Here is an 18012-nt window from a genome sequence, read left to right as displayed (position 1 = left end):
ATAGTAATTTTATTTTACTTTTACCATCGATATTTTTTCGCGGGCCCCACTCGAGATCAGTTAGAATCCCAATAATAAATTGGGTTCTTAATTGGAAATGGGTTGACTATTGTCTAATGTATGAGCTTAACCAAAAACTTGAAGTTTCTTTACTAAAGTGGTAGTTTCTAACTAGAGAAAATCATGGGTTTTTGCTTAAACCAAGTTTATTTTGATGGAATGAATGTGCTCTTCATAATTTGTTGTGAACGTAGAGGTACTAATGACTAAGTTAATGAGTATTGAGAAACTTTTGGTAAAAGCAACAGCTATTTTCAATTATTTTTATAGAAAAAGCAATAGCTATTTTCAATTATTTTTATAGAATATTGTTTGATATGGTACAATTGAAGTTGTAAGTTTAATTCTTGTTAGGAATTAGTTAGTTGGTGTGATCTATGATTCTAATATAGAAAAACTCAGATTTCTACAGATTGACAACAATTACCTTGAGTTTTTGTGTCATTTTAGAAGGATAATATATATATATATATATATATATATATATATAAATGGGCATACTTTCAAGATTCCATGATGGTTAATGTGTAAATGCTTATTTATGATTGAGAGAAGATTAAAATAGGTTCGTCACCTATGATATTGCTTGGTGAGGATGATGATTCATGTATTATTAAGTTGTATACGAGATCTTAGTTATATAATGATAAAGAAAAGAAAAGAAAGTGTGAATTATAGTTGGTATATGATTGTTACGCGTATTTATATATATGTATAGTTTAAACTAGTAGGATGTGGAGGTTAGGTAAACATTTATTTTCATTTATTTATTATTTTATGTATTGGCTTAACCTCAGATAGCAAAGCTAAGTATATTTTTGTGTAAGTAGTAAATGACCCATGATGATGCTTAAAGCTTGGATCATGAATAACTAAAGTTTTGTATTGTGATTAAATATTGATGCTATTTCTTGGTAAGGAGGAAGGGAAAGTAATTTGTTTGATTACCCGATGAATGAGATGTGTGTGTAATGGTTGATAGATATATAATATTGCTAATATTTAAGCAGGTAGATAGTTCTATTTTTAGGGAAAGTTCTGCCGAAATTTTAACAGAATTTTGATTTAGTATATTTAATAAAACTACTGTTAAGATTTAATTAAGATAATTCCTTATTCTTATTTGAAAGGAATTCTTTATTTGATTCTTTTCTCCCTTCCAATCTTATTTCCTATACATCGTCCGAGCTCGTCTACTACTTCTATGAATCAGAATCAAAACTAGAGTTTTTCTTTTTCTCTCCTCTATTACCATGAGCAGTTATAAATAGTGTATTACCTTTTGCATCATGCATACATACATTATTATATAATATTACAATTTTCTACTTATTTAATTATTATTTTTTTATATAGCATAAACACTCATCATTTTTATACTTGGTTTATATATGTGCATATTAGAACATTAGCATAACAATTATTTAATGTACTTGCATTTAAATGTGATGCTCAATTAGATGTGTTGTGCTGATGATTTGTCTTGTTTGCATGGAATTGGGATGAAATGGTTCACCATTGGATTTGTGAGAGCGATCTACGATACCATTGGCCATGTATGGGGAGATTGGCGCCCCCGTGTACATCTGATGATATGAATGATATGGAAAAACCACAGGATGACCTCTTGTTGGTAATAAAAAAAAAAGAGAGGATAGAGAAAAAATGAGAGGGCTGGTCAAGTGAGAATTAGATCGGTCGGCCATGTGTGGAGATCAGCTTCTTGGTGCACACGTTTGAGAGGGCGGACCATGTGTGAGGACAGCTTGTCGGGGGTTTCGGTGACGCCATTGACTAATTTTCACTTGTTTGATTTTGTTTGATTATTTGAAAGTGTAATTACTTGTGGGTACTGATGCTGTGCCATATGCTTGACTGGTTGTATGTTCATTTTAGTATTTTAGGAAGCATGCATTAATTACTTTTCATTATAAAACTCAGTCCTCTTTTATTTACTTTTTCCAGAAAGTATATTCTTAATTGTCGTGGCTAAAGCGTTGTTTCCTTCATCGCAGAGCTAGAAAAGTAACCTCTAATGTCAGCTGTTATTTAAATTATGTAGCTATATATATAAGAACTTATCTATCTGTTAGTGAACTCCGCAGTTGTAAGATTATAACCGATAAACTTATGTGGATGTTTTAATTATTTATTTATATGTATGCATGAACTGGTTAGCCCATGTTATGGATATTTTGGATTATAATTGGGCCCGAGCTATGAAATGTTTGAGATGTTAGATTTGAGCCAAAGTATAATATAATTAAGAGACTTGTTATGAATGACAATATAGGCTGACTGTTTTTGAAATTCATATTAATATGGTTAAATTCAGGGCTCTATGCTTACTTGAGTTTTAGTGTCGGTCCAGCTCATGGTTTCGGGTAATGACATATATAAAGAGTTAACACTTAAAAATCAAATAGTTAATAGCTCATAAAATACTTAACGTGTGCTATAATAATTAATATCTATTAAAATAGTTAATATTATTGAAAGATGATGTATGATATTTACAGTGCCTAAGTAATAGAGTGGACAGTGGCGTTTAACAAAAATAAAATAAAATTTCTTATAAATGAAATAATTTTTTATAAAATTGCAATGTGTACAATTTGCTTCTGAATTCAAATCTTATCCAGACGTGGCACAACGACTGTCCTCGGAACCGAGTTGAAGATACCAAAAAGATTACCAACTCCTTTGGAATTGGAGAATAGACATTTGGGTCCGTACACGGCTCATAATATTTGACTTTTCACAAATGGAATCTCCACTTCTCTTTTTCCTTACAACGCAACTTCCAGTCTTCCACACTTACTTGTCCTAAAGCTCTCAACTTTTAAATAATTATCACAGTCGAGCAACTATTAATCAAAAAATACAGAGAAATCATGGAGAATTCATACAGAGCTCACGTCTTATTACTTCCATACCCAGGCCAAGGTCACATCAACCCTATGCTCCATTTCTCTAGACGCTTAATCTCCAGAGGAATCAAAGCCACCTTAGTTACTTCCATTTTCATCTCCAAATCTATGAATTTGCCCTCCTCCATTGATTCCGTTCATCTCGCAGCCATCTCCGACGGTTTTGACGACGGTGGTTATGAAAAATCTAGCGGTGTAGACTATTACCTTACTCGTCTAAAAACCGAAGGCTCTAGAACCTTATCTGAGCTCATAGAGAAACATAAAACTTCCTCGGATCCTTTTGATTGTGTAATTTATGAGCCTTTCTTGCCATGGGCTTTGGATGTAGCCAAGGATTTTCGTTTATTTGCTGCTGCTTTTTTTACTCAACCGGCAGCGGTTGATTTTATTTACTATAATATCCAGTGTAAGTCGTTGTCGGTGCCGGTTTCTTCTACGCCGGTTTCGATTCCCAGCTTGCCGTTGCTTGAGATTGGAGATATGCCGTCTGCTGTTAGTGGGCCTGAAGCTTATCCGGCTTATACAGCGATGTTATTCAATCAGTGGTCTAATATTGAGAAAGCTGATTATGTTCTTATCAACACATTCTACAAACTAGAGAAAGAAGTAAGTTTTTTCTATTTTTTATTATTTAATTTATGATTATTTATTTTTAATTTCTTTTTCATTTTGAAGGTTTTGCAATATAGATAATGTCAAAGAGAAAATTTGTCAATTATGATTATCTTCGGCTGCTATTTCAGATGAATTTATTATATTGAAGTTCTTAATTAATTATTTATTGTTAGAATAAATCATCATTATATTCAACGGGATTGACTTATACTCTGCAATTTTTTTAATAGCTTTTAGCTTTTTGACCAATCAAAACGTCAAACGCTATTTTTTACAGTATTTGATAACATAATCTTTGAACCGGCTTTTAAATATTAATATTGTCTTTTTTTAAAAATTAGCTAATGTAACATTTAACTTTAATTTTTCATGAAAAGATATTTAATTTTTCATGAAAAGAGATTCAACAGTTAAAAGCTACTAAAATAACTAATAACTACCTAAATAACTAATTTTTGTCGAACAAATCCTTTGTCAGATTTAGTTCACGGGCTCACTAATAGATCAAATCAATAAAAATTGATATTTTTTTTTATTGAAATGATAATATTTCTGATCATACACTAAAAAAAAATAAAATATAAATAATTTTTAAATTTTTTTTTAATTTTTATTAGTTTGATCCATAGATAGTCATAGACTTGGTTTATGCAAGTCTAATCCTGTATAAAATGGGGTGATTTAGTTTTCTAATGCATCCTCCCAAATTCCAACTGATTTTTAATTTTTAAATTCATATACACGTATTTATAAATGAGTGAGCAATGAAATTCATGGCATTAAATTGTATTTTTTTTCTTACTGATTATTGCATTTAACTTGAATGAACTATATAGGTGGTGGACGAAATGTCAAAAGTTTGTCCAGTGTTAACAATTGGGCCCACAATTCCATCAAAATATTTGGACAAGAGGATTGAAAATGATGATGACTATGGTCTTGACCTCTTTGCATTAGAAGCTTCATTTTCCCTCAACTGGATCAGTAATAAGCCAGCGAGGTCAGTTGTCTATGTTGCATTTGGTAGTTTGTCCAATTTAAGTGACAAGCAAATGGAAGAACTTGCATGGGGTTTAAAGAGAAGCAAATTTTATTTCTTATGGGTAGTTAGGGCTACTGAGGCGAGTAAATTACCAAAATCCTTTTTGGAAGATTTAGGTGATAAGGGCATAATTGTAAACTGGAGTCCTCAAGTGAAACTCTTGCAAAATGAAGCTATTGGGTGCTTTTTAAGCCATTGTGGTTGGAATTCAACTATCGAAGCTTTGAGCTTAGGTGTGCCAATTGTAAGGATGCCTCAGTGGACAGACCAACCAACAAATGCCAAATTGGTGGAGGATGTTTGGAAAGCGGGAATTAGAGTTAAGGTTAATGAGGATGGGATTGTGACAAGGGAAGAAATTGAGGGTTGTGTAAGACAAGTAATGGAGAGTGAGACGGGAAAAGAGATGAGAAAGAATGCTCAAAAATGGAGAGAGTTAGCTATTGAGGCTGTGACTGAAGGTGGAACTTCTGATAAAAACATTGATGAATTTGTTTCTAAATTAATCAGCTCTAAGTTTTGAGGAAAGTGGATTTTCATATTAGAAGTGTAAACGAGTTGAACTGAGCTCGAACTTGTCAAGTTAAAAGCTCAACTCGAAAGAATTTAACTCAGCTCAAAACTTAACGAGCAGATTCGAGCTGAACTTTTTTTAAGCCAAGTAATTGCGAGCCGGCTCAATTCGTTTACGCCCCCAATTCATATAATTATATGAATTCAATATTATCTTTTTTTTATAATAATAAATAAGAATACATGTTGCATATCAGTAATAACTTTTACGGCGCTGTACTCTCTACGTTATTTATAGAATGTATAAATATTAAACAATCCACACTTGATTGATAACTAATTTTTTAATTTATATTTAAACTAAGTTTTAAAAAAGGAATTATTTTGTTATTGATACTTATTTCTTTAATTGCATAAAGCAAAACAAACCTAATTGATAAACACTTTACCCATCACTTGACAAGTGCTTTTGGATTTTCTTTCACCATAATTTAAAATGACAATGCAATATGCATAGATTGCAAACCATTCGTTTACATTGAAAATCAATGACAATATTATCTCCTACTCCTAGGGCAAAAAATCTGCTCAACTTTTCAAGCTCCACAAACTTTCTTCCATCCAATATTTTGAAATTTTTAATTTTGTGTTTATATTCTTGAATTTGATTTGAAATTTACAATTTGAAATATTAAATGTTAGTATAATGTGTCACATCACACCATCTCAGTGTAGGAAGCATGGAAGTCTTGGTCCTGACCCTCCAAAATTCATTTTCATCAATTGATATCGTTAGCAAATGAATAACAAAGGACGAACCCCGCAATTTACCAAAATCAACCAAAATAAATAAACCTACATGACACTTACATTTTCTGATGTCCAAGATGCCAAATAATTCAGATTAGATACTATTTTACATTAATATATAAATTATCTTTTACTGTTGTACGTTAATCTTTCAGTAATAAACCGTTGGTTAAATTACAAGTAGAAATTTGTTATCAGTCAATTAAAATAATCTATTTTTGACAAATATGTGCTATAGATATGATTACAGTTGAATTTCAAATTGGAATCGAACCGGTGAAAATTCATATCAAATCTTGCTTAAGGAACTAAAAGAAAGAGAAAAAGGAAAAAAAAAAAAAAAGTTAATATGAGAAATTATTTGCAGAAGAAGCCGCCAATATTATTGGTTAACTTACTAGTTAATTACAAAAGACAATCGGGTAGAGAATGATAATCTTAACTTGTTCAACACTTAGCCCACCTGTTTTCCACTAATACATTCCGGTTTTGCAGCATTACAGGTTCAGAATTTCTTGAAAATAAAACAAGAAATCGCGTAATCCCTTTCTGCACTTGCATATTAATTCTTACATAAATGTAAGAAAAGTACCATACCCTTAATACTGCTTAGAAACATGGGAGTTTCTTTTTTTTTTTTTTTTTTTTTTGAAGTTTACAATGGTATTAAGGGCAAGAGAGATTCGAACCATTAGAGTTGCACACAAGTTTTGATACAAATTCTTCAATATTCTTGTCAGAGCTTCCGCCTTCATCTACTGCCTCACAAGCTAGTTTCTTCCATTTCTCGGAGTTCTTTCTGATTCGATTCCCAGTTTCTCCTTCCATCACTTCCCCTATACATCTTTCTATCTCTTCCTTAACAACAATTCCTTTTTCATCATCTACTTTTACTCTAACTCCTACTTTCCAAACATCAGCAATAAATTTAGCATTAGTTGGTTGATCCGTCCACTGTGGCATTGCCACCATTGGCACTCCTAAGCTCAATGCCTCCAGCGTTGAATTCCAACCGCAGTGAGTTATAAAGCAGCCTACTGATTTATGAGCCAAAACATCTAATTGAGGACTCCATTTTACAACTAAACCCATGTCTTTTGTCTCCTCTATGAAATTGTCTGGAAGTTTTTTGTCTTCTGATTCTCTTACTACCCATAAGAAGCCTTTCTTGCTGCTTTTCAAACCACAAGCCAGTTCTGTCATTTGGTCTTCATTAAGGGCAGCCAGGCTACCAAATGATATGTAAACAACTGAGTTGGGTTCCTTTGCGTTTAGCCAATTCATGCAAGCATCTGAATTGGGTTTGAAGAGGCTGAGGCCATAATCTTTGTCATCTTCCAATTGCTTGTCCAAGAACATGGAAGGAATTGTTGGTCCAATTGGCTTTGTCGGCCACTTTCTTGCCATCCAATTCACTATCTGATAAGAAATCACCAACAAACAGAACACATCAATTGAATAGCATATATACCACCCGGTACCCAGTACGTGTCAAGCTTAGTATTCGTCTTCAAGAATACATGGTTTTAATATCAGAATCTGCAATTTTCTGCTCCAATATATACTCAAACATAATAACAATATATAAAAAATGAAGCTCAAAAGAACCCAACTCTTTGGTTAACTCTCGACCCCATGGCGCAGCTGAGTCATACATACACTAGGAAACTTACAGGGGCAGCCATTTTACACGTGAGGAGAGCAACGTTTCATAAAACAAAACAGATTCTCAATATCCAAATCAGGTTGTGTTACAGCTAGCTATTGTAGTGAGTTCAATTAGCCCCACTCAAGTTGAAAATATTTATTTACCATATAAACTTAAATTGATAAAAAAATTTTAAAAGTGCATTTTATGTAAGAATATCTTCAGGTCCGTTATCGAACAAACAGATAGTATTATTCTGATTAAAGCGCTGAACACTCCCCTAAACATTATTCTTTTGTTCATTAATCAAGGGTTTGAGATTTGACATTGATTTTCTCCTAGAGATCCACACATAAAATTTATAGTGTATGAATTATAGCACGTACGTGAGAAGTGACAATGAAATGTCGTGTTCGGACAATAATTTACGATAGAGTTCAGAAATTGATGATGTCCTATTACTAGATAATAATTTACTTTGAACAATTCTAAATACAGACGACAGTCACTATATTATTTAAAACTAAGTATTCTGATTTTGAAATATAAAGCATATGCGTACCTCATCTTCAAGCTCATAAAATGTGTTCCAGAAGAGCCAATCCACGTCGTCAATATTAGAAAACTGACTGAAAACCATGTCGTATATAGCCCGATAAGCTCCTGGACCATTAACGAACGGCGGCAGATCATTGAACTCCAATTCCGGCAAAGAAGGCAGTAGAAACGACATCTTATCCTTCTCAACAGGAACTTTCAACGACCCATCGAATGCAAGATAATACAAAGCACAAACGGCGACGTTTTGAGTAAAAAAGGAAGCTCCAAATGCTCCAAACTTTCTAGCCACATCTAAAACCCAGGGTAGGATAGAGTCATATACTATACACTTAACAGGGTATTCACTGCTACTGTATTTTTCTATCAATTCTGCTAAGCTTTTCGGAACTGAAGATTCGTATCGGGCGATAAATTCTGCTGGGTCCGTTGATTTTTCTCCTTTGTTGAATCCATCATATATGGTTTCTGTATCGATGCAAGTTGAACTGTTCTCAGTAACGGAGGAGCTGCTGCTAGTTATGAAGGTGACTTTCAGGTTTTTTGATGCTAAGCGTTTTGAGAATTGAAGCATTGGGTTTATGTGGCCTTGTATTGGAAAAGGGAATACAAGTATATGGGTGCTTTTCTTCTTCTCCATTTTTTGGAAGATGAGTGGTTTCTCTATCGCCAATTCAGGATCAGAAGCAAGGAGACGTGTGCAGTAACTGAAGGTACAGAGATGATTTATAGACAAATAGTATGAGGAGCCAATGAACACCAGGGATGCTTGGCACACATTTACCTGTCATTTCCATATTTTATAAAAAGCGTTACTATTCATATATATGGCCAAAAAGGTTTTGGCCAACCTATCACAAATAGGGGTGAGCAAACTTTGGAAAAAACCCAAAACCGAATTGAACCAAATTATTTTCGATTTTTGATTTGGTTATTCGGATTTTGGGTTCGGTTTTGGTTAAAAATTTCTATAATTTCAATTTTCGATCTTTGGATTGGTTATTCCAAAATATTTATTTTTTGAATAAAATTAAACTGTTTGACCGAACCAATGCCTATCGAAATTGAACTGGCTAGTTTGGTTTGATTTTTAAAATTATTTCAGTTTGGTTTGGTTACCAATGCCCGTTTACACACCCCTAATCACAAAATATTATATATCAGGAGTGTTTCTGGTTCAGCTGATAAGTATTTCGTATCGAACAGTTAAATTGTAAGTATTTGATAAGTTTTTAAATTATTAGCTGATAGCTAGCAGAAGTTTCAATCAACTGCACAACCATCAACTACTAGCTATCAACAACCATTATCAACTGGTATGAACTGCTGAACCAAATAAGTCCTAAATTGGTTTTAAATGTGTTTACTATTTTGTGCACATGTTTTGTGTATTAAAATTTTTAAGTAATTCATTTCATTATGGGTCTTGATTTGGTAGTGAACTTCAACTAATTGTTGATAATTCTGCCCAGGCAATTGGTAATGGGGATGTGCAGTAATTCAATTTGGTTTCGAACCGAACCGAACCGATAAGTAAACTACATCTTCTTTTTTTTAAATCGAACTAAAAAATCGAATTATGCATAGCACCAGAGAGAACTGATTCAATTTGCTTATGTTGATTCAATGTAATTTTTGGATAAATTTGACTGTTTTCTATAATCGAACTGAAATTTAAAATTACCTCAAATCATAAATCGAACCGAATAAATCAAATGAATAATTAAACTAAAAAACCAAACTAGATTAATTGTGTTTGATTTTTCAGTCTTAACTGATATATTTCTTGCTCCTAATTGATAATTAATAGTTGGAAGGTAATAATTGATATATGATAATCATTTGATGCTCTTTTCATTCTTTTAAATTTTGACACTTCTAATTTTTATACAAGAATTAAGAAAATAATTGAAACTATTTAAAATTTAAAAAATATGCTATAATTAACTAAATTACTTTTTTATTAGTTCTCTAAATAATTAATATTTATTTAGTGGAAAAATATCAAGAGATAGGGGTAAAATTAAAAAAAAAAAAAATTAATGCATCATCAACTTTTGAAGTGACAAGTAAACTGAAACAAAAAATTTTAAAAATATTGAATTTCACATAGTGGAGGAAATAATATATTTTTAGCTATCCAATGAATATATAGACATTTGAAAGAAACTCTATATTAAAAATATTAATTAAATTTATTACGAGCATGACAATTTTCAAAATTATATATAATGAAAAAATTAAATCTATAAATAAAATAAAATAAACGTTTGAAAAAATAATAAACGTAAAAACAGAACACCACAAAAGTAGAAAGCAATAAACAATCCACCACCAGATTTACACACTGTGGTTTTTATTTCTTCAACTTGAAACCAAATAAGGAAGATCTCAAAGGATTCTGAAGATTAATTCTAACAAAGCCAAGTTAATCAATCAAATAAATAGAACTAGAAAAAAAAAAGAGAAACACATGAATCACACAGCAATTCAAATTGAATCAGATTAAAAAAAATCATAAAAACTGCATTTTTCCAGTAAAAAAAAAAAAAAAAAAAACCCAAATGGATAAATATTTCCAGTGATAAAAAGAATGAGAGAAGAGTCAAATTAGAAGCAATTGTCGCATGCGTTGATTTTTTTTTTTTTTGCTGGGTTGATGAATGGCCACTGATGAAGAGCCACCAGAAAGATAAATAAGATTTTCACAAATGATAACAGTCTCTTCATTTGCTTTTCTGTTTTGTATTTTTGAATCAATCAAAACTGTTCTCAAAAGTGTTTCCAGATTGTTAGCTCAAAACATAGATTTTAGAAAAAAGAGAAAAATAGGAGAGGAGCGCGAAGAATAATGTTGAGGGTGAAGAAAAGGAGAAAAACGTAAAAATAATAAATTTGGCGTAAAAAAATAAATGTAATAGGAAAAAGAAATAAATTATTAAGTTTATCATCTAATAAATGCTCTTAAAATAGAGGATATGATTGACCGTGTCTATTTATTTTTGACACATCAAATAAATATTAGTATTGGAGAGAGTTTTTTTAAATCTTTCAATTTTTTCGATGTGGCAATTAAATTAGAACAATTCAAAGTAGCGTCAACCCACGATAAAATTAGAATAGATATCTTTTGCTTTCTACTCGCATAACTTCATAGCCTGCGTTTCTATCAATCATATAAACGAATTTGTGTAGTAGACAAATTCATTTGTCTCAAAACAAAAAAAGAATTCGTGTAACATTAATATCAACAAAGAAAAAATGAATAGTAACAAATAGGACAGAAAAAGTTCAATCATACGGCACTCCTACTTTAGAAATCAAATTACTGCTAATTAAAATTTTTATCAAATATCCTTAAATTAATTATTAAGTGCAAATTAGCAATTAATCATATAATTCAACTAAAAACAAACGTTTTTTTTAATCAAAGATGAGTGGTTTGATCGAACTATATAGGAATTTGTAAATTATTATTTTTGATTGGTATCCTATAATTTCTCATATAACTGTAATTTCTTTTTTACCCTAAACAAAGCTATATTTAGGATTAATAATGATTTGTGCTAAATATCACCAAATTTTCTTCTTTACTCCTTGTGCTTAGACTCTCTCTCTCTCTCTTTAAAGATAATAGTAAAAGAAAATTGTTAATTTTCTATATGACATAAAAAATGCTACAGAACAAAAGTGCTGACCTAATTGCATATGTAAAAGAAATGCTAAATGACAAGAATTGACAGCATAAAAACGACAGAGAGTTTTATATGCTTGAAATATTGTGATTATTATTATATTTAAAATGATTTTTAGAATAAATAAATAAGATTATTAAAAACTAGTCAATTTCGTAAGTATTTACATGTTTTACCATTTTGTTTGTTTTTGGTAGTAATTTATGTAGCAAGTTTTGACACTCAACTATTGATGTTTGACTAAATAATACCAACAACATGAGATTTAGAGATTAAGTTACTTATTAGAGTTGGTCTAATCTCAATTTAAATTTTGAGAAGTGTCTATAGTCCTACTTATGGATCAAACTAATGAAATTAAAGATTTTTATTGAAAGGAGAATATTTCTAACCATACACTTGAAAAATGAAAGAATAAAATCGGAATACGTTTTTAAAAAATTCGACGGATAAAGAAGTCGTTCAAATAATAGTTACGTGTGAGCATTTGGTTTTATTTGATCTATTTTGAGAAAACTTTCAAATTGAATTAGAACAAAAAATCTAGGTAGATTGAAAAATGAACCAAAATGAATAAAATTGCCCATTTTTTAATTAAAACTGAACCAAAGTGAAGCTGTATTAATTATATTACTTTTCACTTAATGTTCATCTGATTGAAATAAAGTTTAGTGCATACTTAGATAAGAGTAAGGACGAGGCCAAGTTGTAGTGAAGGGGCCAATTCCTTTTGTGAAAATTTACAATATAAAAACCAGAGTAACGATTAGTTGAAATTGAATTCTCAATTCAAATTATTGAATATAAGAATGTTTTCAAAATTAATTGTGAAAAAATATTGAAGTATGAGGATTGAATCACTTTACTTTATTATGTTAAAAGTTTCTCCATACAAATTTTAGAATGATGATTGAATTACTTTAGTGTCTCTTTATATATATTAAACTAAATTAAATACTTTTTTTTTAAAATTTTTTATATACCCTTTAAAATAAATTTTTTATCTACTTAATTACAAGATTTTGTAGAAATTATAAAAATTATAAAAATTAAAGGGCTTATTTGCACTTGTCGTCCTTTTTTTTAAAGATAATATATTAGAATTCTATTAAAAAATTTCAAATCAATATAAATATTACAAAGAGGATATGATCCCTCTCCTGAAGAGTAAACATAGAACAAAAACTATTATAATCAAAATAATTGATGTTTGCTAATTTAAAAAGAAATCTTAATCAAAATTAGAGGATGAACTTGAAAAAAACAAATAGATCTTCAAAAGTGGTTGGTTTAATAAACCCGTCGAATCTTCTATACATAGCTTAATTATCCATGAAACAGTTGTTTATGACGAACGCAAAGAATTTGAACCACTAAATCCAATAGAGGAACAAACTGCACTACCATCATGTAGTTGAAAAATTCTCCACAAATTGCACACATGTTCAAATAAAACCAAACAAATGCAAAAAACAAAATAAACATTCCACATAAAATGGAAAGATCATAACCTCACACAAGATGGAGATAAAACACAAAATAATAGTAGAAACATAATAACATACATCTATGCCAAAATAGATATAGATTTATAACTTATTAACCAAAAAGACATGAAAACTTGCAATAAAACTAAAAATACGAGAAGAGACTGTCATAAGAGATAAAAATCAATTCCCTCCCCGTATCTACACGCTTGGTTTGTGTTTCAATAAAAAAAAAAAAATTGAAAAAAATTTTAATGGTGAATGGGAGAAAGAGAAAGGGAGGGGCGGCAACTACCCAATATCCCACAACTTTTTTCCACTTAACACTTGCACTTGTCCTCCTTGAAATATACCTTATATTTCTTAATTATCTCTATTCAATTTCTCATTTAAAAATACATCAACGTAATACAAAAGGTCGACGACCGGTAAATTAAAAGGCTTATCAATGGCAATCTTAGTTTGTGAGTTTTGGGGCTGGGTTGAGATGTGGAAGAAGACAACAAAATTTGGAATATTAAATGAGTGGACAGATTGCCGTTAGCTTTTTAAATAGCTTTTAACGTTTTGACTGGTCAAATCGTTAAAAGCTACTTAAAAAATTATTTAGTAACGTAGCATTTTGGACCAACTTTTTTAGAGGTTCGGTAACGTATCTTTTAACGTTTCATGAAAATGTACTCAAATAGTTAACAACTACTAAAACAACTAATTTTATCGAACGGACTCTATATCTTTTTATGTTTCTTATGTGCAAAAAGTTTTAAAAATGTGATTTCTTGATTTGTCTTTCCTTTGTTTCATTAATTTTCCAAAGAGTACTTAGGAAGATATTACATACGATACAACAACAATAATAATAATAACAGAGATCTTATAATAAGAATTAGAACAAAGGCAAAACAACAAGACATGGCTTTCTGCCAACACTACATGTTGGTAAAAAGGACAAAACTACAGGACAGAGATAGCATGTGCATTAATTGAGGTTAAGATGTATGAAAAACGACATATCATACGAGTGTAAACGCAAAACGACATTTTATCTTTTGTTTGGTAATTTTCTCTCTAAATATGTATACAGGGAGTTCATGTCTATCACCTAACTTGAATTGTCCTTTCTCATTTAACACTTCTACATAAACTTAATTGTTTGTTTCCTTCAAACTAAACTGTAGTTATCAAACGCCGCCGTATACATTTTATATTCTAGAATCGTGTATGATTTAAATGGAACTAAGGTGGTATTCAATTAGTATTCTTTTTTTCTATAAATATAAATTCTTTTGGAATATATTTTCTTTATTCATAAATATAAATCAAGAATATTAAAGAGTAATTAATGAATTTTTTCGAATTTTACCTTTATATGTATTAAAATGCATTAATTAATAATAGTGTGAGATAAAATGTAATTTAATTTAGTCAAATTAATGAACTTTTAGTTATAATATAGAGAAATTAATTACTTTCTTAATCACTCTGCAAAAACCTTAAAACGACTATATTTGTCCGGCATATGTGCTATTAAAACATTTACGATCCAATCAAATTCAATTTTATTAAAAGAAAATTATGCCGGTCGTTTTAAATTATGTTAATTTTATTATCAATAAATAACTGAGCATAATTCGTAACATTAATTAAAATTAAAAATTCATTAATTCATTAACTGTTATTATTTATTATACCTAAGTTTAATATAAATTAATAATTTTTATTATAAACATTGATTTTAAAATTATCGAATCCTATGCAGCGTAATCAAACTTTCGGAATTTTAGGCACTACTAAAGTTTTGTAGGAATTTTATAAATATATCTTCTTTATATATATATATATATATACACACACACACTAGCTACTGTTTGTGCTATGCTCAAACTTTTAAATAAGAGTTATATATATATATATTTTAAATTTTTAATAAGTTCATACATGATTTATTTTATTACCCTACATATATGTTTTACCTTTTTAACATTTTTGACATCATCTCCTTATCACCATTAGACCATAAATTATTCCTCTATTGTCTTCATAATCACAGCTCTACTCATGTGTATGAGAGAAAGAGAGAACAGAAAGCAAAATAGTTAACAGAAAATGGAGAGAAATCAAATAGCTGTTGAAATTCATGTAATAGCTCTTCCTTTCCCTGCACAAGGCCATATTAACCCAATGCTACAATTCTCTAAACGCTTAGCCTCTAAAGGACTCAAGGTAACCCTAGTCACCTTCCTTGAAAATGAAAATTTAACAAAATTACCCAAACACAGCTCAAATATTACTATCGAGTCCATTTCCGATAACAATGCAGTAATTTCCACGGTAGAAGAATACTGGAAAAATTTCAGTTCAATGGTAGAACAAAAACTTGTAGAAATGGTTGAAAAACAAAACAAGTTCGGTAAACATATGAGAAGTTGTCTTGTTTATGATTCAATTATACCTTGGGCTTTAGACATAGCCAAACAGCTTGGTCTCTCTGCAGCTTCATTTTTTACACAGTCATGCGCTGTTTCGGCCATTTATTACCATGTTCGTGAAGGGAAGATAAATGTTCCAATAGAGCAGGACTTTGTTTCATTAGAAGGGATGCCACAACTTGAGAGCCATGACCTACCTTCTTCTCGTTACAATTCGGAGGACCAGCCAAGCTTCATAAGCTTAATGACTGGTCAGTTTTCAAATTTGAAGGATGTTGATTGGATTGTTTTTAGCAGTTTCAATAGCTTAGAAGAAGAGGTAATTGCTAATACTTTATATTCATTTGGTTTATAATTAGCAAATTAGTCCTTTATAGAAGTATAATAGTACGTATTTCTTTCAAATGACAATTCAGGTTATGAACTGGCTGGCAACCCAATACCCAATCAAGCTAGTAGGACCAACAATTCCATCAAGGTACTTGGATAATAGATTGGAGGATGATGATGATGATGATTATGGCCTCAGCTTGTTCAAATCCAATACCAAAACTTTGATAGAGTGGCTAGATTCAAAAGAAACTAGTTCAGTAGTTTACGTAGCGTTTGGAAGCTTGGCTGCCTTGGGGGAAAAGCAAATGGAAGAAGTAGCAAACGGCTTGAAAAGAAGCGATTACCATTTCTTATGGGTAGTTAGAGAATCTGAAGAGAAAAAGCTTCCACAGAACTTCGTCGATGAGACCTCTGATAGAGGTCTAGTTGTGGGTTGGTGTCCACAGCTAGAAATTCTATCTCATAAGTCTGTAGGATGCTTCATTACTCATTGCGGTTGGAACTCAACGCTTGAGGCGTTAAGCTTGGGAGTACCAATGGTGGCAATGCCTCAGTGGGGAGATCAGCTTACCAATGCCAAATTTGTTACTGATGTGTGGCGAGTAGGAGTTAGGGTAAAAGTGAACGTAGAAGGACTTGTAAGCAAGGAAGAAATAGATTGGTGCATAAGGCAAGTCATGGAAGGAGAGCCTGCAAATGAGATTAGAAAGAATTCGGAGAAATGGAAGAATCTTGCTCGAGTAGCAGTTGGTGAAGGTGGGAGTTCTGATATGAATATTGATGAGTTTGTAAAACAACTCCAATCTTATTGGAACTAAATAGTCAAAGCTAAATTAATACAATGCTTGTGTAATAATCAACTAATATTATCCTGTTATTTCAGTTTTAACTAGCTCTGCGTTCTGAAACTCCAATATTACTCTAACTAATAAGGAAAACTGTGGTAAGAAAATACTCTTATTTCAACAAAATTTTATTTTTATTAGTTTGATTCACGAGTACGACTATGGACCTGATCTAAATAAATGAATCCCAAATGATAATAACTAATGATAAAACTTGTCTACCAAATCAATCTATAAAGATTTTTTTGAAAAATTATTTTTATTAAATATGCAATGAATTTGAAAAGAATTAGATTCATATATTATTGTGAATGGATTGAAAAGGTTTTTTTTTTTTTTTTTTTTTTGAGTACTCATGAGAGAATTCGAAATTAGCTCTATTGTAAAATCATATATACACTTACTTACCAAAATTCGACTCAGCCTGTTCAATATATCTACATATGACTTTCTACGTAAAAGTATGTTTGATCTACTTAAATACGTAACCAAACCCCCTTTTAAATTAATTTAAAGTAACCGATATAGTGCAATAATAATATCATGTTACCACTATAAATGAAATGATAATCAAACAAAAATAAGATACGCTAAAGGTGAGACTAAATAAAGATGGTAGAAAAATGGATAAAATAATAATTAAGACACTTGATATTTTTGTTGGATTGTGATTTCAATCATTCATATTAATTAAGACACTTCAATATATTTAGTTACCAACTTTATAAAAAAAAAATATACTAAATCAATAAAATAATATATTGTATGTCTAATAAAAATATGATATTACAATTAAAAGCATAATGGAACCCTTTCAAATAGCTCAAAATTATCTCCTTATTGCTTTATCACCTAAGGAAATAGGATTTTAACATGTTCCATTAAATTATATAGTTTTATAGTTCAGTTTTCTTCTAACTATGGAATTTCAAAAATAGTTTTGAAATATATAATTTAATAATTTTATTAAAATTAAAATATACTAATAAAAAGTAAGTAATAAAATAAAAGTTTATTATATGGATAAAGATATGATTTCTTTTT

General features: G+C 30.5%; 3 protein-coding genes across 3 annotated transcripts; 2 read left to right on the top strand and 1 right to left on the bottom strand.

Annotated features, from left to right (window-relative positions):
- Positions 1-2824: 2824 nt before the first annotated feature.
- LOC149496373 (UDP-glycosyltransferase 74F2-like) lies at positions 2825-5426 on the top strand. The gene is made up of 2 exons (XM_089720928.1): positions 2825-3599; positions 4445-5426. The coding sequence occupies exons 1-2, from the start codon at positions 2955-2957 to the stop codon at positions 5171-5173; spliced, it is 1374 nt and encodes a 457-aa protein (XP_089577054.1). The 5' UTR covers positions 2825-2954; the 3' UTR covers positions 5174-5426.
- Positions 5427-6330: 904 nt separating this feature from the next.
- Positions 6331-8946, bottom strand: LOC149496372 (UDP-glycosyltransferase 74E2-like). Its single transcript, XM_089722075.1, has 2 exons — positions 8184-8946; positions 6331-7392 (listed from the first exon to the last, which is right to left on the bottom strand). Exons 1-2 carry the CDS (start codon positions 8817-8819, stop codon positions 6640-6642), a joined length of 1389 nt encoding a protein of 462 aa, XP_089578201.1. The 5' UTR covers positions 8820-8946; the 3' UTR covers positions 6331-6639.
- Positions 8947-15467: 6521 nt separating this feature from the next.
- LOC105636666 (mogroside I-E synthase) lies at positions 15468-16941 on the top strand. The gene is made up of 2 exons (XM_012219990.3): positions 15468-16109; positions 16207-16941. The coding sequence occupies exons 1-2, from the start codon at positions 15468-15470 to the stop codon at positions 16939-16941; spliced, it is 1377 nt and encodes a 458-aa protein (XP_012075380.1).
- The last annotated feature ends 1071 nt before the right edge of the window (positions 16942-18012 follow it).

Source organism: Jatropha curcas, chromosome 5 (assembly GCF_041381405.1).
Source record: "Jatropha curcas cultivar XTBG-Jc1 chromosome 5, XTBG_Jcur_1.0, whole genome shotgun sequence".
NCBI lineage: Eukaryota > Viridiplantae > Streptophyta > Magnoliopsida > Malpighiales > Euphorbiaceae > Jatropha > Jatropha curcas.
This window is presented reverse-complemented; position numbering and strand designations above follow the sequence as displayed.

Bases quoted from the DNA above. Each gene is read 5' to 3' on its own strand.
- LOC149496373 (XM_089720928.1), top strand. From the start codon at position 2,955: ATGGAGAATTCATACAGAGCTCACGTCTTATTACTTCCATACCCAGGC. The intron at 3,600-4,444 runs GTAAGTTTTTTC...TGAACTATATAG, and splicing joins TCTACAAACTAGAGAAAGAA to GTGGTGGACGAAATGTCAAA.
- LOC149496372 (XM_089722075.1), bottom strand. From the start codon at position 8,819: ATGGAGAAGAAGAAAAGCACCCATATACTTGTATTCCCTTTTCCAATA. The intron at 7,393-8,183 runs GTACGCATATGC...ATTTCTTATCAG, and splicing joins TTTATGAGCTTGAAGATGAG to ATAGTGAATTGGATGGCAAG.
- LOC105636666 (XM_012219990.3), top strand. From the start codon at position 15,468: ATGGAGAGAAATCAAATAGCTGTTGAAATTCATGTAATAGCTCTTCCT. The intron at 16,110-16,206 runs GTAATTGCTAAT...ATGACAATTCAG, and splicing joins TCAATAGCTTAGAAGAAGAG to GTTATGAACTGGCTGGCAAC.